Below are 23,665 nucleotides of genomic sequence, written 5' to 3'. Positions count from 1 at the left end.
TTTTAAAAAAGAGAGACAAAAGAAAAAAAAATTTTGTCCACCCTGGAAAAAAAAAGAATGCCTGTACAAAGAAATATAAATACAAACTATTAAATACAAAAAGCAAATCATAGTATTCAGACTCAATTACAACTAAATAAAAATGCACAGATGTGGGACTTCCCTGGCCATCCAGTGGTTGGGATTTCATGCTTCCACTGCAGGGGGCACGGGTTCGATCCCTGGTCGGGGAACTAAGATCCTACACGCCGTGTGGCACGGCCAAAAAAAAAAAAAATGCACAGATGCAAACTGAGAAAGTTTGACAGTGACCTTGGAGTGACTCACAGTTAATGTACGGGGTTCTTTCTCCTAGATGGTGCTTTAGTGCAACAAGATATCCAGAGGATATTAAGTTGATTTACATGATTAACGAAAGATAAATAACTTAACTGGTTTTTCTTTGAAACGAGAGTTCTTACTTGGAAAAAATGTTTCAAAAAGTATATTTAGCTCTTCACACAATGTTTACATTCTGATTTAGTTTACTTCCCCCCCCCCTTTTTTTTTAAACTTTGGAGTGGAAACGAATCCTGATTTCCAATACACTAAAGATTGCTTAGTGACTTGATGGGGTAATATCTTTTGTTATTTACAATTCCTGAAATTTTCTGGGACAGTTTCACTTTTATTTAGTTTGTTTGTGCCCATAAAGACATGAACTTTCCACTTTATGTCCCCACATCCGATTATTAAAGTCCACACAGAATCTTTTCTCAACCCAACAACTGTAGCAAACTCAGAGCTAACAGGCCAATTTGTTATTTTTCAAATAATAATGAATACTTAGCATTTTTAATTTGGTATATAAGAATGATTAAATTTGCCCTTTTAGTAAGTATAATTCTTTGATTAAAAAATCAAGAGAAGGCAAATCTTTGTCTGTAAATCATTGAGGGCTTTCTTATAGAAATTATATATAACATTTCTAATATTACAAGCCCTTATATGTACTGTGCTTCCAGCTCTCCTGATACTGAAAAGTGTAATAAACTTCATACTCACACAGGTTTTGCATAAAATTTGCACATTTGAACATTTGAAATATTCAATGCATAGGATTTTTCCTCCTCTTTCCTTTTTTTTTTTTATGGTCATGGAAAGTTTCAAACATATACATACATATAAGTAGACAAACCAGTATAATGAACCGCTATGGACCCATTACCTACCTTCAACAAGTATCTACGAAGCATGGTCTTCATCTTCATATCGAATCTTACTTCATCTATACTCCCACCCACTGCCCCTTTTCCCTGACTTGGCTTGGTCATTTTAAAGAAAATCATAGGGGACTTCCCTGGTGGTGCAGTGGATAAGACTCCATGCTCCCAAGCAGGAGGCCTGGGTTGGATCCCTGGTCAGGGAACTAGATCCCACATGCATGCCGCAACTAAGAGTTCACATGCTGCAACTAAGGAGCCTTTCTGCCACAACTAAGGAGCCCACGAGCTGCAAATAAGGAGCCTGTGTGTCACAACTAAGGAGCCCGCCTGCCTCAACTAAAACCCAGTGCAACCAAATTAATTAATTAATTTTTAAAAAGAATATATTTTAAAAAAATAAAGAAAGAAAATCAGAGACATCATATCATTTCATCTATAAATACTTCAGTATGTACTGCTAAAAGATAAGGACTCAGGGGGCGGAGTCAAGATAGCGGACTAGGAGGACACGGAATTCGTGTCTCTGCACAACTAGGGCACCTACCAGGGACTGGTGGGGGACCACGGATGCCTAAGGCAATGGTAGGAACACCCAGTGACTGGCTTGCAGGATCCTGATTCCCAGGCCAGAGGTCGGGTCCGAGCTCCTGCGGTGGGAGCTCCGAGTCCAAACCAATGGACTAACAGAGAACCTCAGACCCCGGGGAATATTCATTGGCGTGAGGCCCCCTGGAGGTCCTCATCTCAGCACCAAGACCTGGCTCTAACCAACTGCTTGCAAACGCCAGTGCTGGAAACCTCAGGCCAAACAACCAGTAAGATAGGATTACAGCGCCACCTATCAAAAAAAAACACAAAGAAACGAAAAAAAAAAATGTTACAGATGAAGGAGGAAGGTAAAAACCTAAAAGATGAAATAAATGAAGATGAAATAGGCAACCTATCTGAAAAAGAATTCAGAGTAATGACAGTAAAGATGATCCAAAATCTCAGAAACAGAATGGGGAAAACACAAGAAACATTTAACAAGGATCTAGAAGAACTAAAGAGCAAACAAACAATGATGAACAACAAAATTACTGAAACTAAAAATACTTTAGAAGGAATCAATAACTGAGACAGAAGAACGGATAACTGAGCTGGAAGATAAAATGGTGGAAATAACTGCCAGGGAGCAGAATAAAGAAAAAAGAATGAAAAGAATTGAGGAGAGTCTCAGAGACCTCTGGGACAACACTAAATGCAGCAACATTCGAATTATTAGGGTGCCAGAAGAAGAAGAGAAAAAAAAAGGGTCTGAGAAAATATTTGAAGAGATTATAGTCGAAGACTTCCCTAACATGGGAAAGGAAATAGTCAATCAAGTCCAGGAAGCGCAGAGTCCCATACAGGATAAACCAAAAGAAAAACACACCAAGACACATATTAATCAAACTATCAACAATTACATACAAAGAAAAAATATTAAAAGCAGCAAGGGAAAAGCAACAAATAACATACAGGGAATCCCCATAAGGTTAACAGCTGATTCTTCAGCAGAAACTCTGCAAGCCAGAAGGCAGTGACAGGACATATTCAAAGTGATGAAAGGGAAAAACCTACAACCAAGATTACTCTACCCAGCAAGGATCTCATTCAGATTCAACGGAGAAATTAAAACCTGTACAGACAAGCAAAAGCTAAGAGAATTCAGCACCACCAAACCAGCTTTATAACAAATGATAAAGGAACTTCTCTAGGCAGGAAACACAGAGATGGAAAAGACCTACCAAAACAAACCCTAAACAATTAAGAAAACGGTAATAGGAACATACATATCGATAATTACCTTGAATGTAAATGGATTAAATGCTCAAACCAAAAGACATAGATTGGCTGAATGGATACAAAAACAAGACCTGTATATATGTTGTCTGCAAGAGAACCCCTTCAGACCTAGGGGCACAAACAGACTGAAAGTGAGGGGATGGAAAAAGATAATCCATGCAAGAAGAAATCAAAAGAAAGCTGGAGTAGCAGTTCTCGTATCAGACAAAATAGACTTTAAAATAAAGACTATGACAAGAGACAAAGAAGGACACTACATAACGATCAAGGGATCAATCCAAGAAGAAGATATAACAATTGTAAATATTTATGCACCCAACAGAGGAGCACCTCAATACATAAGGCAAATGCCAACAGCCATAAAAGGGGAAATTGACAGTAACACAATCATACTGGGGGACTTTAACACCCCACTTTCACCAATGGACAGATCACCCAAAATGAAAATAAATAAGGAAACACAAGATTTAAATGACACATTAAACAAGATGGACTTAATTGATATTTATAGGACATTCCATCCCCAAACAACAGAGTACACTTTCTTCTCAAGTGCTCATGGAACATTCTCCAGGATAGACCATATCTCGGGTCAGAAATCAAGCCTTGGTAAATTTAAGAAAACTGAAATAGTATCAAGTATCTTTTCTGACCACAACACTATGAAACTAGATGTCAATTACAGGAAAAAAAACTAAAAAATACAAACACATGGAGAGTAAACAATATTCTACTAAATAACCAAGAGATCACTGAAGAAATCAAAGAGGAAGTAAAAAAATATCTAGAAACAAATGACAATGAAAACACGACGATACAAAACCTATGGGATGCAGCAAAAGCAGTTCTAAGAGGGAATTTTAGAGCAATACAATCCTACCTGAAGAAACAGGAAAAATCTCAAATAAACAACCTAACCTTACACCTAAAGCAATTAGAGAAAGAAGAACAAAAAAAAGAAGACCCCAAAGTTAGCAGAAGGAAAGAAATCATAAAAATCAGATCAGAAATAAGTGAAAAAGAAATGAAGGAAACAACAGCAAAGATCAATAAAACTAAAGTTAGTTCTTTGAGAAGATAAACAAAATTGATAAACCATTAGCCAGACTCATCAGGAAAAAAACAGAGAAGACTCAAATCAACAGAATTAGACATGAAAAAGAACTAACACTGTAGAAATACAATGGCTCATGAGAGATTACTACAAGCAACTATATGCCAGTGAAATGGACAACCTGGAGGAAATGGACAAATTCTTAAAAAGCAAGACCTTCCGAGGCTGAACCAGGAAGAAATAGAAAATATAAACAGATAAATCACAAGCACTGAAATTGAAACTGTGATTTAAAATCTTCCAACAAACAAAAGCCCAGGACCAGATGGCTTCACAGGCAAATTCTATCAAACATTTAGAGCAGAGCTAACACCTATCCTTCTCAAACTCTTCCAAAATATAGCAGAGGGAGGAACACTCCCAAACTCATTCTACGAGGCCACCATCATCCTGATACCAAAACCAGACAACGATATCACAAAAAAAGAAAACTGCAGGCCAATATCACTGATGAACATAGATGCAAAAATCCTCAACAAAATACTAGCAAACAGAATCCAACAGCACATTAAAAAGATCATACACCATGATCAAGTGGGGTTTACCCCAGGAATGCAAGGATTCTTCAATATACGCAAATCAGTTAATGTGACACACCATATTAACAAAATGAAGAATAAAAACCATATGATAATATCAATAAACATAGAAAAAGCTTTTGACAAAATTCAACACCCATTTATGATAAAAACTCTCCAGAATGTAGGCACAGAGGGAACCTACCTCAACATAATAAAGGCCATATACGACAAACCCACAGCCAACATTGTTCTCAATGGTGAAAACTGAAACCATTTCCTCTAAGATCAGAAACAAGACAAGGTTGCCCACTCTCACCACTATTATTCAACATAGTTTTGCAAGTTTTAGCCACAGCAATCAGAGAAGAAAAAGAAATAAAAGGAATCCAAATCGGAAAAGAAAAAGTAAAACTGTCACTGTTTGCAGATGTCATGATACTATACAGAGAGAATCCTAAAGATGCCACCAGAAAACTACTAGAGCTACTCAATGGATACAAAATTAATGTACAGAAATCACTTGCATTCCTATATGCTAATGATGAAATATCTGAAAGAGAAATTAAGGAAACATTCCTATTTACCACTGCAAGGAAAAGAATAAAATACCTAGGAATAAACCTACCTAAGAAGATAAAAAACCTGTATGCAGAAAACTATAAGACACTGATGAAAGAAATTAAAGATGATACAAACGGAGGGAGAGATATACCATGTTCTTGGATTGAAAGAATCAACATTGTGAAAATGACTATACTACCCAAAGCAATCTACAGATTCAATGCAATCTCTATCAAACTACCAGTTGCATTTTTCACAGAACTAGAAGAAAAAGTTGCACAATTTGTATGGAAACACAAAAGACCCTGAATAACCAAAGCAATCTTGAGAAAGAAAAATGGAGCTGGAGGAATCAGGCTCCCTGACTTCAGGCTATACTACAAAGCTATGGTAATCAAGACAGTGTGGTACTGGCACAAAAACGGAAATATAGATCAGTGGAACAGGATAGAAAGCCCAGAGATATACCCATGTACATATGGTCACCTTATCTTTGATAAAGGCGGCAAGGGTATAAAATGGAGAAAAGATGGCCTCTTCAATAAGTGGTGCTGGGAAAACTGCACAGCTACATGTAAAAGAATGAAATTAGAACACTCCCTAACACCATACACAAAAATAAACTCAAAATGGACTAAAGACCTAAATGTAAGACCAGACACTATAAAACTCTCGAGGAAAACATAGGAAGAACAACTCTATGACATAAATCACAGCAAGATCCTTTCTGACCCACCTCCTAGAGTAATGGAAATAAAAACAAAAGTAAACAAATGGGACCTTATGAAACTTAAAAGCTTTTGCACAGCAAAGGAAACTATAATCAAGATGAAAAGACAACCCTCAGAATGGGAGAAAATATTTGCAAACGAAGCAACTGACAAAGGATTAATCTCCACAATTTACAAGCAGCTCATGCCGCTCAATATCAAAAAAAACAAACAACCCAATCCAAAAATGGGCAGAAGACCTAAATAGACATTTCTCCAAAGAAGATATACAGATGGCCAACAAACACATGAAAGGATGCTCAACATCACCAACCATTAGAGAAATGCAAATCAAAACTACAATGAGGTATCACTTCACACCTGTCAGAATGGCCATCATCAAAAAATCTACAAAGAATAAATGCTGGAGAGGGTGTGGAGAAAAGGGAACCCTCTTGCACTGTTGGTGGGAATGTAAATTGATACAGCCACTATGGAGAACAGTATGGAGGTTCCTTAAAAAACTAAAAACAGAATTACCATATGACCCAGCAATCCCACTCCTGGGCATATACCCTGAGAACACCATAATTCAAAAAAAGGCATGTACCACAATGTTCATTGCAGCTCTATTTACAATAGCCAGGACATGGAAGCAACCTAAGTGTCCATCGACAGATGAATGGATAAAGAAGATGTGGCACATATATAAAATGTAATATTACTCAGCCATAAAAAGAAACGAATTTGAGTTATTTGTAGTGAGGTGGATGGACCTAGAGTCTGTCATACAGAGTGAAGTAAGTCAGAAAGAGAAAAACAAATACCGTATGCTAACACATATATACGGAATCTAAAAAAAAAGGTTATGAAGAACCTAGGGGCAGGACAGGAATAAAGACGCAGATGTAGAGAATGGACTTGAGGACACGGGGAGGGGGAAAGGGTAAGCTGGGATGAAGTGAGTGAGTGGTATGGACTTATATACACTACCAAATATAAAATAGATAGCTAGTGGGAAGCAGCAGCATAGCACAGGGAGATCAGCTCGTGCTTTGTGACCACCTAGAGGGGTGGGATTGGGAGGGTTGGAGGGAGACGTAAGACGGAGGAGATATGGGGATATATGTATATGTATAGCTGATTCACTTAGTTATAAAGCAGAAACTAACACACCACTGTAAAGCAATTATACTCCAATAAAGATGTTAAAAAAAGAAAACAATAAGGACTCTTTATTTTTAAACATACTGCAATTCTATTACCTCATTAAGAATATTATCAACAATTCCTCAATATTGTCAAATAGCAAGTTCAATTTTCCTGTCTTTTTTACAGTTTAATTGCTCAAGTCAATATCCAAACATGTTCCATATACCCATTGCTTATATTTTTAATTTCTTTTTTCCCTTATAACTCAACTCCCATTTCTAGTTTATCCAGCACTAATAACATCACCATCACATGAAAAACTTGAAAACAGAACCATCTAAGGAAAGGTAAAAGAAGATATTTAAAAATTAAAATTAAAAAAAGCACTTATTTTCTTGTACATGCTTGTTCCCCAAGTGAAAAGGAGAAAGACGCTGTATTCTTACTACTTTTTCAGATTCTTTTCTGGTTCAGACAAATCTGAACTTCCCTGGGCTTCCATGGGCACACTGGAAAGTGATGGGGAAAGGTACAAGGCACTCTTGCTTTCCCCACAAGAGCTTTGTGCCCACAGGCTGCAAAGGGAGAATCACATGTAGAAGGAGTTTCAACTCCACAGTGGGGCAAGGTGGGATTCTTCTCTTTGCAAGAGTCTGATATGAGCTATCTACCACTTTAAACATCATGTAATAGATACATTCACATCCAAAGCACCAAATGAAAACACTCTAATAAACTGGAAGACCATTTACATCTTATCACCAAAGTAATGCAACTCCTCTTTACGGATTGCACTCCATCCCTAAAGGGTCAGAGTGATAAACTCCCCAAAGGTGCAGGATTTCCCCAAGCTAGCAGGTTTTTTCTTCCAATTTGGATCCGGCTCACTAATAAAATCTCATGGTCTTTCCTGAGACCGTAACCAGCTGAGCATGTGAAAATTCAATCTTATTCCTTTTAAGAGGAAAGCCCTCCCCTTGGCAAGGTGACGTGCCAGGCCTGGGTCTATTTTACTTTCTTTTCCTTCTGCAGTCCGCAAATCCACTCACCAGAATCGTTGTTTACCAGGCAGGAGAAGGAATCCCCTCTCCAAGCTGGCCGACCCTAACCAAGGGAGAGTCCACCCTGAGGTCGGAGGTCCCCACCGCAGGAGCTGGGAAGCTGGACCAGAGGCGTGGCCTCTGGGTTCAGAGCCAAGAGGAGGAAGACATCAGTGTGGCAGCACCTCCCAAGCCCATCACAGGCCTCGTCCATGCGCTATGTGGCAGGATGTGAGAGTCTGTCAGGAAATAATGATTGCTCAAGTATTTTCTTCTACATCTTCAGCCACGTGGGAGAATTGAAGGCAGAGAGCCATTCGCACTAGGTTATTATTTCCCTGAAGTCAGGGACCATCTCTTATTTGACACTGAATCCCTAATGCCTAGGACTACACTGGGCACGGTGGACACAGTAAGTTTTCATTTAATCCAGGAATAACGGTCAAAGTACCCTTTCTGAATACAGTTATTCCGTATTCTATTTTCCCCAGTGTGCCCCCCGCCAATGCCTGCTTACCTCAGCGCGAACCTTAGAAAGGACACCACAATGATGAGCACCAGGCCGACAAGGAATGCGATACTCACGGCTGCAAAAATAAAGAAAACGTATCATCACCAAAAGCTGTCGTGTCATCACAGTGAATCAGTAAATGAAACATGCAAACAATATGAAAAAGAATGTATATATACGTATAACTGAATCACTTTGCTGTATAGTAGAAATTAACACAACATTGTAAATCAACTATAGTTCAGTAAAACAAATTTTAAAATTAAAAAAAGAAAAAGGGGGCTTCTCTGGTGGCGCAGTGGTTAAGAGTCCGCCTGCCGATGCAGGGGACACGGGTTCGTGCCCCAGTCCGGGAAGATCCCATATGTCGTGGAGTGGCTGGGCCCGTGAGCCATGGACGCTGAGCCTACACGTCCGGAGCCTGTGCTCCGCAATGGGAGAGGCCACAACAGTGAGAGGCCCGCATACCGCAAAAAAAAAAAAAAGAAAAAGGCAAACAAATAAAAATGGAAACATATGAAGGAAAAGCCTATATCCTTATGTGAAATTTCTTATTAACAACTGAGAATACTCTTCATGAGGGAAGCGCTAATTTTCATCATGAAAAATATCAAACATACACAAAGGTACAGAGAACTGTACAATAAACCCACATATAGCTGTCACCTAGATTCTAGAATATCAAACACTGCCACTCTTGCTTCATCTACTACTACTACTCACCCTTTTTTTTTTCCCACCTGAAGTGTTTTAAGCAAATCCCAGACATCAAGCTATTTCATTCCCACATCTTCAGGATGTATCTCTATGTACGTCATGCAATTCTTACGTGATCCCCTGAGGAGGACACTGTATCTCTTCTGTAGGACGCTACCGAAGACACACGGCCTCTTCTGGGTCACAAGAAGGCAGCAAGCAAACCAAAGTAACAAAATAACTGGCCAGTCCTCTTCAAAAGCGTCAAGGTCATGAAAGACCAAGAAAGGCTGATTAGAGGCCATGAGGTTAGATTAGAGGAGGCCTGGGAGACCTGATCACTAAATGCTCTGTGGGACCCTGGACACAAAACGGACACAAGTAGGACAACTGGAGAAATCTGAGAACTCCGCAGCTCAGTTAATAGCGCTGTGTGCATGACATTCCTGGTTTCAATCACTGTACATGGAATCACTGTACTGTGATTATATAGTTTAGGGGCTTAGGGGAAGCTGAGTGAAGGGTATATGGAAATCCTGTTTTGCAACGTTTCTGTGAGTCTAAAACTATTTCAAAATTAAAAGTTTCTTAAGAATGGACCTTTTGCTGTATAAGCACAACGTCATACAAAATTAATAATTCCCTGGCTAACACTGAGTCCATATTCAAATTTTTCTAGTTGCCTCGAAAATGTGTGTTGTAGTCCATGTGTTCAAATCAGGATCCAAGCAAGGCTCGCATCTCGCCTGCATTGTTAACGTGCCTTAAGCTCCATGCATTGGTCCACAGCCACTGACTTGATTTACACGAGGCTGGCTGTCTCCTATCAGGGCATCTCATTCGCGGTCTAGATCTGCCAGGACCCCTCGCCTGGTGTCACTCAACTTGTTCCTCTATCCTCTGTGCGTTCTATAAATGGGAAGTTAGCTGTAAAGCCTTGGCCGAGAAGTCCCACGTCTCTGGCAGGAACGCGTCGCAGGTGCTGTGTCTTTCCCACCACGTCCCATCAGGAGCACCTCCTGCTTCAGCCCTTGTGCCCGATGCCCGCATTCAGCTGGTGAAGGCCTGTCCCCTCCCGTGTAAAGTTCCCCTTTCATTGGATGGTTCCATCCACTCATGGCTTTTGCCTAAATCAGTAACTTCAATGCGCATTGCAAAATATTCTGCCACATTATTAGCTGGATTCCTTCTCTAAAGAATTTACCCTCATCACCTAGGACTATTTCGTTACCCTAAGATATAGTCAAAACAGGAAAGGCAGGAGAGATGATCCTGCCTTCACCAGGATCATCAGTTAACACCAGGTGTCCTTGTTACCCTCAAAGGCAACCAAAATATTGTTTTTGTTGGGGGCCTTGTGCTTTTTAGCTTCATAGTGAACTCACTGGTTTTTGTATGTGCAACGTGTTTCCGTCAATTACATTCATTATTCTTTTAATGATTAAATCATCCTGCGTTGACTCTTTCACATTGGCTCTAACCAGTGTTCTTCTGACAGTCTTCAACAGCGTCACTGTGTACAGTACTTATTGCTGGAACAGCCCCAGGGATTCCTGATACTATCTACTGGGGGCTTGGAGGGACAGATTTTCTCCAGTGGAGTTATTAGAGAACGAACGATCCCTCCTGAACCCAAGGGGACCTCTGGACAGTCAGAGACACATACAGGAAACACTGTACCCTAAATCCTAAAACAAAGAAAGACACCTGACAGCCAACTTCTTATTTCTAGTTTCTTTCCACTGCATTAATTTTTTTGGCTTATTTATACTTCATAATACAGTAAATAAAAACTATGAGAATATGTTGATACATCAAATAATTTTTTGTATGTCACATAATTTTCTTAGTCTACACCAATGACACAATAAATATATTATAAATATGCCATAACTGAGACAGACAACCTATAATCCAGGATTTAAATTACCCGAAATGTCGCAAACAGTACTCAAAAAGTAAAACCGTTGAAAATGCAAATTTACCAAGAGGGACTTCCCTGGTGGTCCAGTGGTTGAGACTCTGTGCTCCCAGTGCAGGGGGCCCAGGTTTGATCCCTGGTCAAAGAACTAGATCCCACATGCATGCTGCAACTAAGGAGCCTGCGTTTTACAACTAAGACCTGGAGCAGCCAAATAAATAAATAAATAAATATTTTTAAAACATAAAAATCAATCAAGAGCATGTACGTACGAAGGTTACTGTCAACTGGCTTCTCATTAACGACCAGGTCACATGCAATTTCATTGACTCCATCGTGGGTGTGCTTTACCAAGAGAGAATAGTTTCCAAATTCCCCAAATTTGTATTCCAGCCTACAAAGATTACGGAAAATGAAGAAACATCATTAGGTTAGGAAATAAGCAGTTGGATGTTGGTAATGTCACCCAGGCAGAGTGACAGGCATTCCTGGGTGCAGATCAGGGAAGACACAGAAAGATATTTTGAGAGAAGCAGCTAAAAACCAAACAGGAAAAAAATAGTAGAGAGAAAGTACAGGTGTCAGTAGGTCACATCATAGCAGGTACGAACCTACAAACTTGCTTCTCCTCCGCAGTGTCATTAAGCTGCAGGATGGATCCGTGCTGGGTGCTCACAGCCACAGCCTCAATGCTGGGCTCCCCGGGTTTCTTGCTCTGGGAGACGTCAACCAGGACCTGGAGCAGGCACTACACGATCCAAGCACAGGCCAGGTGTTAGGGGTTTGACAGTCTGTGGTTGCTGGGTATCCAACTGAAGACCTGAGATAACTTTTCCTTCATGCTTATAGAAAACTTTTACACTTCAATAATTTAGGTAAAATTTGCCTACATAACTAGGTGTTGCTATGGAACTACATAATCTTTGTTCATAGGTACATTCTTCACATAATTAACAAATACAGCATCCCTTTAATCTTGCATTCTATGGTTTTACTTAATATTATTTAACAAATAAACTTCCATGATTCTACCTAATTTGCATATTTATAATTTTTAATGGTTGCATTATATTCCATCAAATACTATCACTATGAATACTTAGGGTGCTTTCAAAGCTCGTTTTATCTTTTTGTATATAACTTATATAAATTATATTGCTTTGGAAGATATATAATTTAATTATATGATATATAATAATATAAATCTACTTATATTTATAATTTATATAAATTATATTGTTTTAAAAGATCTACACATGATGTTCTTATTCCTTTAAACTCTTTCCCTAAGACAAATTTCCAAAACTGAGATTACTGGATTAAAAAAATAATCATTTTAATGGTTCTTGTTACACGTGGCCAAATAGCACTCACATAAGAAAAATTACAATAGATTTATTTCTCATCAGCCTTACCAGGACTTCATATCATTCTTCCTTTTGTTCAGGTACTAGGTGTTTATGATACCACAGCATTAAGATTACATTTTAAATTAGAAGTAGATTAAATAATTCAATTTTCTTTTGCTCTTTTATGTTCCTTATGGTGTGAACCACCTGGTAGACACTCAATTCCCTCAAACAGAATCTTAGAAATCTGTCCTCGTACACTGCAACATGAAACTTCTAACTCTCTCAAACGCTTCTCCACTCTAGTGCTTTCATCTTATTATGTTGTTGTTTTTAAAGTTTTACAGAGTCACACTACTCTGGTTTGTTATTTCTTCTATGGCTTCATGAGTTTAACAATGTATTCTGCATTTTTTAGTATTTGTTAAATTTGTGGGTTTTGTTTTTTTTTACTTGAATCCACTTGGGGTATTTGATAGATGGTATCCCATAATTCTAAATACCTTTCCCATGGTTTTAGCTGTTAAATTCTTACGTAAATTAGATTCTACTTCTTATACTTCGTTTGGCCCGTTGGTCTTCATTTATCTTTTTTGGCTACATTCACGACCGTGCTCTGCGATACTTCTTATCCGGTACAGCAAGTCTCCGTACCATCCGTTCTCCTTTTGGGCCATCCTCTGATTCTCTTGCACACTTACTTTTTCATAGACATTTTGGAATTATTTTTATGCAGCTTCTATAAAGTATCCACAAGCAATTGTGTTGAATGTATAAACTAATTTGGGAAGTATTGCCATTTTTCCTACGTTTAGGTGTCACATCAGCGTGCATTGGCTATTTCTCCATTTAGCCTATAATTTTCCCATTAAAATTTTATCATTGTCCATATATATGACCTCTTATAGATTCCTCAAGATGAAAATATAAGTCATCATAAATCTCTCAATATGCCAACTTATTCTACCTGATAATTTATTTAAGATTTTTACACCCACATTAATTAGAAAGATTGACCTGCATTTTCTGTCATGTCTTGGCTAGATTTTAAGATCAACACCCTACAGAATGAATCAGATACCAAGACATCATTTTTTTTATTGTTGTTATATTTAGGGTCAGTTTATATAGATTAAGAATTATTTATTATTTGAAAATGCAGGAGAAAATGACCTATTTTTAGGTAGAGAAATTCATTACAACTCTCCAGATTCTTAATCAGTTGCTGATCTATTTATATCCTCAATTTCTTGAATCAATCTTCATATTATATTTTTTGAAGGAAATCAATCAATTTTTGTACTTTAAATTGATCAGTCTTAACTGTTCATTGGACCATAATTATTTCAATTTCTGTTGAAATATAATTGCTAATTTTATTAATTTCCATTGTTCCCTTAAATGTATCAATAATTTATCAATTGTGTGACTTTTATTTATTTTTTAATTTTTCAAATTTTTATTGGAGTATTGTTGATTTACAATGCTGTGTTATAGTTTCAGGTGTACAGCAAAGTGAATCAGTTACACGTATACATATATCCACTCTTTTTCTTTGTTTAGGTTCTTTTCCCATATAGGCCATTACAGAGTATGTGTGACTTTTATTTTAGAAAACCATCTCTTGGCTCATTCTTATTCCCAGTTTTTTTCTCATTTTGCAGTTTCCATAGTTACTGTTTTTATTGCTTCCTTTTTTCTTGTTTGGATGATGACACTGCTTTCCAAGACCTTGAGATCCTTACTCAGTAGCTTTTCTTTTCCCCTTTTTTTCCTGATTAACATAAAGCAGGATCCAGAAAGGAAAGCGGACACACTCTGAAGCTAGACTGAGGGGTGAGGACCCCAGCGCTGCCACGTGACAGCGGGGGGACCTGGGATAAAGTCACTTTCCCGCTCTTAATCTCAGCATCACCATCTGCAGAATCCAGGTATTTCCTGGATTGCTGTGAGGATTAAATGAGATATAATGTATCTAAAACAGAGCAGGCCCTCAGTAAACAGCAGCGACAACTTGTATTAACATTATCTTTACTGTTAGAAACATTTAGACACAAATTTTCATAAGAATTGCTTTGGCCAGGTCAAAGATTTTTCTATGACATTTACGGCTGTATTCTCTCTCCTATTAGTATTTTTTTGTTATGCAGAGGTAGGAAATTGCAGAAAGTATAATCTCTGCCGTTTGTGTTTAGTCTCGTTTGACAACACATGATTGATGTTTTGTTAAATACATTACAGATATTTTTGAAGTTATTGATTTTTTTCTACTTAATTTAAGGTCCTCCTCTTGTGATAAGCCTTTTCTTGGTCTTGACCTACCTTTTTAATATTACCAATGTTCTGTGTTTCACTTAACTTTACAGGAGGTGTCATGTACTGCTCCATCATCTTCTAGCTGATACCCACACTGGGGACTTTTAAAATTTGTTTTCTTTCTTAAAAAGCTATTTACACTAAATAGGTCACTATCCATTAAAATTCCTCCTCTGAAGGTGGTACATTGAAGCTCTCAATCTGGAAGTAAAGACTATTTCATTTTACATGGAAGAATAGCCCTGTCCTTAAAAAGCAACAAGGTCTAGCATAGGAGCAACACCTTCAGATAAAATCCTTTATCATCAGAAGGGCCTCAGCGTAAGCGTCCAGTGGCCCTCACCGCCCCGCCCTACCCGCCCCCCCCTCCCGCCCCCGCCATGTCTCACTCCTTCCTTCTCTGGTCCAGCAGGAGGGTTATGCAGTGGGCAGAGGAGCCAAAACACGTCTATCACTTCAGGCTTCACAAGGGATCAAATTGAATGGACTCCAAAAGGGAGTGTGAATATCCTGCTGAGACCCCATCCTAGTGCATCACCCCTCTGCAACTTGAAACCAGTGGTGTGGCTGCCCTGTCACACTCTAGGCCCCTTGATTAATGGCTCTGAGGTACAGGCTATAAGAGGTGGCAGAAATGAGCAAGTGGCCCGGATCTGGTTTATGCTCTTATTGTGGAATGAAAGAATGCTTGTCACATTAAAAAAAAAAAACAAAAAACAAAAAAAAACATGTCTATCAATTTTGCTCATCACAGAAACTGGTTTGAAAAAGATGGGCAGGGAAACGATAAAAAAGGGATGCTGCCCATTGCTAGGCATCCTCCGTGATGGAATTTCTTCTGAGTCTTTGTCTAGCCTGTTTGTTTCCTCACCTGTAAAGCTGAGGCTAACATGTGAAGGGCTTCAGGTCTGACAGCACTGGGGCCATATCAAACCAGCCCCAAAGCAAACACAACTGTGAGCAAGCACGCAGCACCTACATGATAACAGCGATCGAAATTCCAGTAGATGGTCAGGTTTGTCCCAGGCAGTTCATTATGGATGAGCAGCAAAGCCTGGTCCATCTTCAGCTCCAAGTGCCTTTTTTTCCCTAAGTCTGGTAAGAATTAGAAAAAAAAAAGAAAAAGAAAAAGAAAAACTAGGCACCTGAAAGATGTGTCAGACACAAAGTGCATCAGAGTGGAAAGTGGCTTCTCAGGAGCGCTTCTCAAACGCCTGGGGTCTCTCGTCCCTCATGCCGTGTCCACACGGATGTGCACGTGCACACACGCACCCAGTTCCCTTCCACACACATGCCTCCACTACAAACAAGGATTCAATCAACACCATTCGCATCTTCCAATCACCAAGTACTAAGGTGTGAGGGGCACCAAGTTTAGTTGTTTCCGTGCAACTTCTATTTGATAATATAACAACCTCATGAGCTAGGTATTTTCTCCATCCTACGGATAAAGAAATTAAGGCCCACAAAAATTACATAACTGCCCATGGCCACAGAGGTTTTCAGTAAAATCACTGACATGAACCCAATCTGCGTGATTCCGAAGCTCCAACTTTCCTGGCCCACATCACTCAGCTCTGAGCTGGGATGGGCAGCTCTTAAGACCTGCAGGACCCCAGACTAGGGAGTCAGGACGCGCAGAGCAGCAGTGTTCCTGGGGGATCTGCACGCCCTTTACAGTCCGAGAAGCTCTGCCTGATGTCACTTTTGTTTGGAGTTCTGCATCTCCTGGTTTCCATGGCAGACATGAGGCGGGGAAGGAGAGAGGGTAAGTCTGAAGGGCAGAAAGAGCCACTGCTCCATATTCCCTGGGCTTAGAGCTCATCACTTTACCAGATGCTCTCAGGGTACCATAAGCATGATGCATCTTCTACCTTTCAGTCTGCCAATTTGGTAGGAAAACAGTGAACTATTATTGGCTAAAGTTAAAGCAAAGTGTTTCATCCAGATCAACTAGGCCATTTATATCTGTTATATTATATGAAAGAGAAATCACCATCTAGCTTCTAGGCAAAAGAAAAAAAGGGAAACTTTCTTTAATTTTTTATTTTATACTGGAGTCTAGTTGATTTACAATGTTGTGTTAGTTTCAGATGTAGAGCAAAGCGATTCCATTATACATATACATATATCCATTCTTTTTTTTTTAATTAATTTATTTATTTGGTTGCACCGGGTCTTAGTTGTGGCAGGCGGCCTCCTTAGTTGCAGCTCGCCAGCTCCTTAGTTGCAGCACGTGGGCTCCTCAGTTGCAGCAGGTGGGCTCCTTAGTTGTGGCATGTGAACTCTTACTTGCGGCATGCATGTGGGATCTAGTTCCCTGACCAGGGATCGAACCCAGGCCCCCTGCATTGGGAGCACAGAGTCTTATCCACTGCGCCACCAGGGAAGTCCCCATATATCCATTCTTTTCCAGATTCTTTTCCCATGTAGCCTATTACAGAATACTGAGTCCCCTGTGCAACACAGTAGGGCCTTGTTAATTATCTATTATATATACATATATATAGTAGTGCATATATGTTAATCCCAAACTCCTAATTTATTCCTCCCCACACACATTTCCCCTTTGGTAACCATAAGTTTGTTTTCAAAGTTTGTGAGTCTATTTCTGTTTTGTAAATAAGTTCATTTGTATCATTTATTTTTAGATTCCACATATAAGTGATATCATATGATATTTGTCTTTGTCTGACTTACTTCACTTAGTATGATAATCTCTAGCTGCATCCATGTTGATGCAAATGGCATTATTTCATTCTTTTTTATGGCTGAGTAATACTCCACTGTATATATGTACCACATCTTCTTTATCCATTCATCTTTCATTGGACATTTAGGTTGCTTCCATGTGCTGGCTATTGTAAATAGTGCTGCAATGAACATTGGGGTGCATGTGTCTTTTCAAATTATGTTTTTTTCCAGATATATGCCCAGGAGTGGGATTGCTGGATCATATGGTAGCTCTATTTTTAGTTTTTTAAGGAACCTCCATACTGTTCTCCACAGTGGTTGTAACAATTTACATTCCCACCAACAGTGTAAGGGTTAAGGGAAACTATTTAATAACACAACCAGAAAGGTAATAATCTAGCCTCTTTTATTTTGTAATATGAAAGCTTAATTCAGGGCTCCCCAGTACCTCATCTGGTTAATTCAGAAAATTCTTTACTGCAGCCAGCCTAAATCCCTCATTTTTAGCGTTCATCCTAATTTACCCTTATTTAGCTCTCAGTGAAGACAAAACACAGAGTATATAACTTTTAATAATCTACTGAGGCTTTTTTTCCCTTCCAGGCTAAACAAAGCTTTATCAATCACTTTTTCTGTTCTTTGGTCGCCCTATGGCGAGCGGCCAGCAGAAGCAGCGTTTGAGACCAGGAGTATAACATGGTGGGTTAAGTGTGTGGACTCCATGTTGGGCCAACTTGAATCTGGACCCCACCCTGCCTCAGCATCCTCATCAATAAATTAGGGGTCATAACAGTGTGTGCTTCGGAGGATTGCTGGGGAGGCTAAAATTGATAACACTACCAAAGTGCTTGACAGAGAACCTCAAACAAAGTAAGTGTTCGACAAATGATGATTATAATGACCTGGGCCACATCCAACCAATGCAGGGGACAAGAGGGGCTTCGTCAGAATCAGGAACATGTGGTTAAATATTTTGAAAAGTTGTTTCTTCTCTTTTCATTTAACCTTATTTCCAATTTTTCCCCATTCCCCTTTTTTCCAATTATAAGAAATGATGCTATATCCTATATAAAAACGGCGCTATAGACACCTGAAAATCAACATGCTCTTCTTTCAACATAGTTCCTTAAGAATGAACTTCCAGGAGTGAAATTTTCAATCAAAAATAGCTTTTTAAATAGTTTTTGATATGTTTAGCCAAATTCCTCTCCCAATTTAGCTGTGCCGGTTTATAAAGACAACTGTGGTGTTCATCGGCTCCCAGGTGACACCAAAAACGACACACTTACTGTGCTCCAGGTCCCAGCAGCCTCGTGAAACAGCTGCTGGTGTCTCCAGCCTCCGGATGAGGTATGGAAGGCCTGGAGAGGTCACCCACCAGACTCACCAGTCTGGCCAGCACCTAACCTCTATGCTCCCAGTCTCCTGAGACTAAGCAGATCTGTCCCCTAGCAGCTGGGCCAGTTTAATTTTTTCCCTTGCGTTTTAGCCCGAAGTATAGAAAATATAATTTCCTTATTATTTTAGTTCTGAACTGACAATTAGCAAGTTCGAACATGTTTTCCAAATGTTGAGTATCAGTACTTTCCTTTCCTGTGAATTGTTGGAATGTTTATCTAACCACTTAGCCCCTGTGATATTAAATCCTTTGTCATACTTGTCATAATGTTTTCAAGTATTTCTCTTTTTCATTTCCCTTGTTCAGGTTTGAGAGCTTCCATTTGCAAATTTATAGTCACTAGCTGTTGACCTTTTCCTCCGTAATTGTTCTATACAGCATCATCCCTTCAGAGCTGTAGTAACTACTCTTTTTATTCATACTTCTATGAGTCTTCAGTGGTGGGTGGAATACAGTTCTTGTTTCATGCTTAATTTTTCCATGTGAATTTCAGACTTTGAAGGCTCTTAATTGTCATCAATATTATTTTATATAAGGTTGTATGAAGGGCTAATGCTAGCTGAACATCAGAATTACCTGGCAAGCTAAAAAAAACACAAAACCAGACTTCCCTGGTGGTGCAGTGGTTAAGAATCCGCCTGCCAATGCAGGGGACATGGGTTCGAGCCCTGGTCCAGGAAGATACCACATGCCGCGGAGCAACTAAGTCCATGTGCCACAACTGCTGAGCCTGCGCTCTAGAGCCCAGGAGCCACAACTGAGCCCACATGCCACAGCTACTGAAGCCCATGTGCCTAGAGCCCATGCTCCACAACAAGAAAAGCCACTGCAATGAGAAGCCCACACATTGCAATGAAGAGTAACCCCCGCTCGCTGCAACTAGAGAAAGCCCGCATGCAGCAACAAAGACCCAACGCGGCCAAAAATAAAATATAAATAAATAAATAAAATAATAACATAAATAAATTAATTAATACATAATTTAAAAACAAAACAAAACAAAAAAATACCAATGCCCTGGCTCCACCCCAGACCTATTAAATCAGAATCTCTGCCCAACCAGTATGATTTATTTTTTGTACTTTTTAAATTGAGGTATAGCTGATTTATAATATATTAGTTTCAGGTGTACTACATAGTGATTAAAAATTTTTATAGATTATACTCCATTTAAAGTTACTATAAAATATTGGCCATATCCCTCATGCTATACAATATATCCTTGTAGTTTACTTTATACATAGCAGTTTGTATCTCTTAATCCTCTACCCTCGTTCTTGCCCCTCCCCCTTTCCTTTCCCCACTGGTAACCACTAGTTTGTTCTCTATATCTGTGAGTCTATTTCTGTTTTGTTATATTCATTCATTTTATTTTTAGATTCCACATATAAATTACAACATACAGTATTTGCCCTTCTCTGACTTATTTCACTTAGTATAATACCCTCATATCCATGTTGCTGCAAATGGCATTATTTCATTCATTCTTTTTTATGGCTGAGTAATATTCCATTGTATATATGTACCACATCTTTATCCATTCATCTGTTGATGGACACTGAGGTTGCTTCCATATCTTGGCTATTGTAAACAATGCTGCTATGAACACTGGGTGCACGTATCTTTTTGAATTAATGTTTTCATTTTCTTCAGTTACATACCCAGGAGTGGAATTGCTGGATCATATGGCAGTTCTATTTTTAGTTTTTTGAGGAACCTCCAAACTGTGCTCCATAGTGGCTGCACCAATTTACATTCCCACCCACAGTGTAGGAGGGTTCCCTTTTCTCCACACCCTCATCAACACTTATTCTCCTCAAAACAGCAGCAACAGACACTATGAGTGTAAGGCCAGGGGATTCTGACATCTTTGTACCTTTTTGCATTATTTGAGCATTTTTAAAAAAACCAATGAGTCTGTGGGATTAGCAGATGCAAACTATTATATATAGAATGGATAAGCAACAAGGTCCTACTATAGAGCACAGGGAACTATATTCAGTATCCTATGATAAAGCACAATGGAAAAGAATAAGAAAAAGAATGTATATATATGTATAACTGAATCATTTGCCATACAGCAGAAATTAACACATTATAAATCAGCTATAGTTCAATACAATAAATTTTTTAAAAACCCAATGAGTGTGTAGTCTGTACCACTCACACACACACACACACACACACACACACACACACACACAAACACAAAGGACGAAATTCCTAAGCCATCCAATATGACGCCGAAATTGAAACTGATGCTCAGTTTCTAGAAAAAGCTGCCAACAGCTGAACTTACAAATACCAGGGCAGGGACTTCCCTCGTGGTGCAGTGGTTAAGACTCCGCGCTCCCAATGCAGGGGGCCCAGGGTTCGATCCCTGGTCAGGGAACTAGATCCCACATGCATGCTGCAACTAAGAGTTTGCATGCCACAACTAAGGAGCCCGCCTGCCACAACTCGCCCTGCGCAACCAAATAAATATTTTTAAAAAAAAGAAATACCAGGACAGCCTCAAGGAGCATTACATACAACAGACAATTCCCTCTTCCTGTCTACAATGTCTTGGTGAGGAAATAAACCAAACAAAGTCACGTTTCAATAGTGCCCAAGTAACTGTACTGCTCGCATATTAGGCTTTTACTTCATATCCAAATACTCAATTTCTGGTTCTAGCTCCCTGCTCGTAAGTGTCTTTGCTGAGCATATCTGAAAAGACATAGTCTACTTAATTTTTTTTTTTTTCTTTTCAAGTAAACTTGAGTCCACAAATCATATAAAGGTGGAGTTCTTAGTAGGAATCTGTCCCGCCCAAAGTTGGCCTCCAGGTGGCACTAAAAGCCTGGCTGACCTGGCAACACTGCTCTGTGAAGGTTCGGGAGTGGATGGCTTCAGAACGCTACTAGTATGCTCTCCCTCACTACACAGAATCACTGCTTAGAAACTTACCTTTTTCCTACAATAATTATCAGTATTAACTGATGCTAAAGCACAAAAATAGAGCGTTGTACGGGTTCAGTCTCTGACAAGTTGTGACAGGGCAGATTATGTAACCCCTTGAGGTCCGTTGCTCGATTATAAAAGGGAGGGAGTGACGAGACTGAGCTCGGGGGCGGGGGAGACACTGTATTAAACGTAATCAGCTAAGATGCTTTTTCAAAATTGATTTTGTCTTCTCCCTACAACATTTTGATCGAGGAGGAGCGGCAGTTTGAACCACACACGCTGACACCAAAACCCCCGCGTTCTGATACAAAGGTGATGGGATGAAGGGAGCAGAGGCAAGTGGCCCCCCAGCTACCCAGGTGATAAGGAGACCTTCCCCAACACTGACCGAACCGGGTTTGCTGCCCTTGGCTGATCCCAAGGGCTGACCTTCGACCACAGCATCCCCTGGGGAGGGGCATGGGACTGAGATCTTCTAGGGCCCTGGGTCCTCGTCCAAGGGGTCTAGCGGGAGGTCCTGGAATTTGCCTTTTTTTTTCCACTTCCCTGGCGAGCTCGGAGACCAGGCAAGCTGGGGAAACGCTCGCTGAGCCGAGGTTCACCTCTCCTCTCCTCCCTGCCGGACATGAGCACCGATCCCCCCGAGCCCTCCCAGGCCGCCGACCTCGCCCGGGGCGCCCCTGCAGACCGCAGCCCCGGCGCTCCGCCCGTCACCATGGAAGCGGAACCGCCCAGCGGGCCGAGGAGGCTCGCTCGAGATCCGACCCCGGGCCTCGGCCGCCAGCTCCCGCGCCCGCCGCCTCCCGCGCGCTCCCGCTGCGCCCCCGGCCCGGGCCGCGGTGACCCCGGAGCCCAGCACAGCCGAGCCGGCCTCTCCGTCCCGCCGCGCACGGAGCTGCGTGCTCGGGCCGCGGCTCCGGCGGGTCCCCCGCAACCCCTCCGTGCGGCGGACGGAGCGGGGCGCCGGCCCGGCTCCGATCAGCTTTGCATTAGGGGGCGACAGGTCTCCGGGTCAAAGGCACTCCATGAAGCCCGAGGAGCGCCACTCCCGCCCTCCTGCGTCCTCCCGCGGGTCGGCCTCCGTGCACGAGCCCCGGCCCCGCCACGACAGCGCGGCGGAAACGACACGCGAGTTCCGGGCGCTGCTCCTCCCGAGCTGTCCCGCGCGCCGCCCCGGGGAGGGGACAGTCGCCGCCCCGCGGGCCCGGCCGGAGCGCGCACTCACCTGGCGTCGGGGAGCTGCCGGGGGCCAGCAGCGCGGCGCTCAGCACGGACGCGGCCAGCAGCAGCGCGGCCAGCGCCCAGCCCGCGGCCCCCGTCCCGCTCATGCCGCCCGCCGACCCCGCGCCGCCGCCGCCGCCGCCGCCGCCGCCGCCGCGCTCCCGGGACCCGCGCTGCTCGGCCGCACACGGCCGCGAGCCCGTCATCGCCCGGCGATCGGCCCCGGGGGCGGGGCGCGAGCCACCGCGGGGGCGGGGCGGGGGCGGATCTTCCGGGGGAGGGGAGCTCACCGCACCCGGAACCGCTGCGCAGGGTTTTGCTTTTTTTTGGGTTGTTGTTTTTTTTTTTGTCCTGAGGAGAGACGCGTCGCGTCGGGAAGAGAGGGCCCCGCAGGCCCCGAGCCGCCGCTCCGCGGTCCCTCACCACCCGCTGAGCGACATTACGCTGAATCCCTCCGTCCAGCCATTCGCCATACAAACGGG

At 41.3% G+C, this 23,665-nt stretch overlaps 1 protein-coding gene across 6 annotated transcripts in view; it reads right to left on the bottom strand.

The window, feature by feature from the left end:
* HGSNAT (heparan-alpha-glucosaminide N-acetyltransferase) overlaps positions 1-23,367 on the bottom strand; it is a 47,621-nt gene extending 24,254 nt beyond the window's left edge. Inside the window, exons 1-5 of one of the 6 annotated variants that reach the window (XM_073798543.1) lie at positions 23,188-23,367; positions 15,903-16,018; positions 11,870-12,006; positions 11,531-11,652; positions 8,648-8,717 (exon numbers count right to left, since the gene is read on the bottom strand). In XM_073798543.1, coding sequence (XP_073654644.1) covers positions 8,648-8,717; positions 11,531-11,652; positions 11,870-12,006; positions 15,903-16,018; positions 23,188-23,290 — 548 coding nt within the window. In that variant the 5' untranslated portion in view covers positions 23,291-23,367. Of the gene's footprint in view, positions 1-1,211; positions 1,660-1,749; positions 1,926-8,139; positions 8,342-8,647; positions 8,718-11,530; positions 11,653-11,869; positions 12,007-15,902; positions 16,019-21,315; positions 23,089-23,187 lie in introns of those variants that run through there. The other 5 variants (XM_019921374.3, XM_033848912.2, XM_033848914.2 and 2 more) reach the window with 5 other exon arrangements.
* Between the last annotated feature and the right edge of the window lie 298 nt (positions 23,368-23,665).

Source organism: Tursiops truncatus, chromosome 21, assembly GCF_011762595.2.
Source record: "Tursiops truncatus isolate mTurTru1 chromosome 21, mTurTru1.mat.Y, whole genome shotgun sequence".
Taxonomy (NCBI): domain Eukaryota; kingdom Metazoa; phylum Chordata; class Mammalia; order Artiodactyla; family Delphinidae; genus Tursiops; species Tursiops truncatus.
Note: the sequence above shows the minus strand (reverse complement) of the source record. Positions and strands in the feature narration are given on the sequence as shown.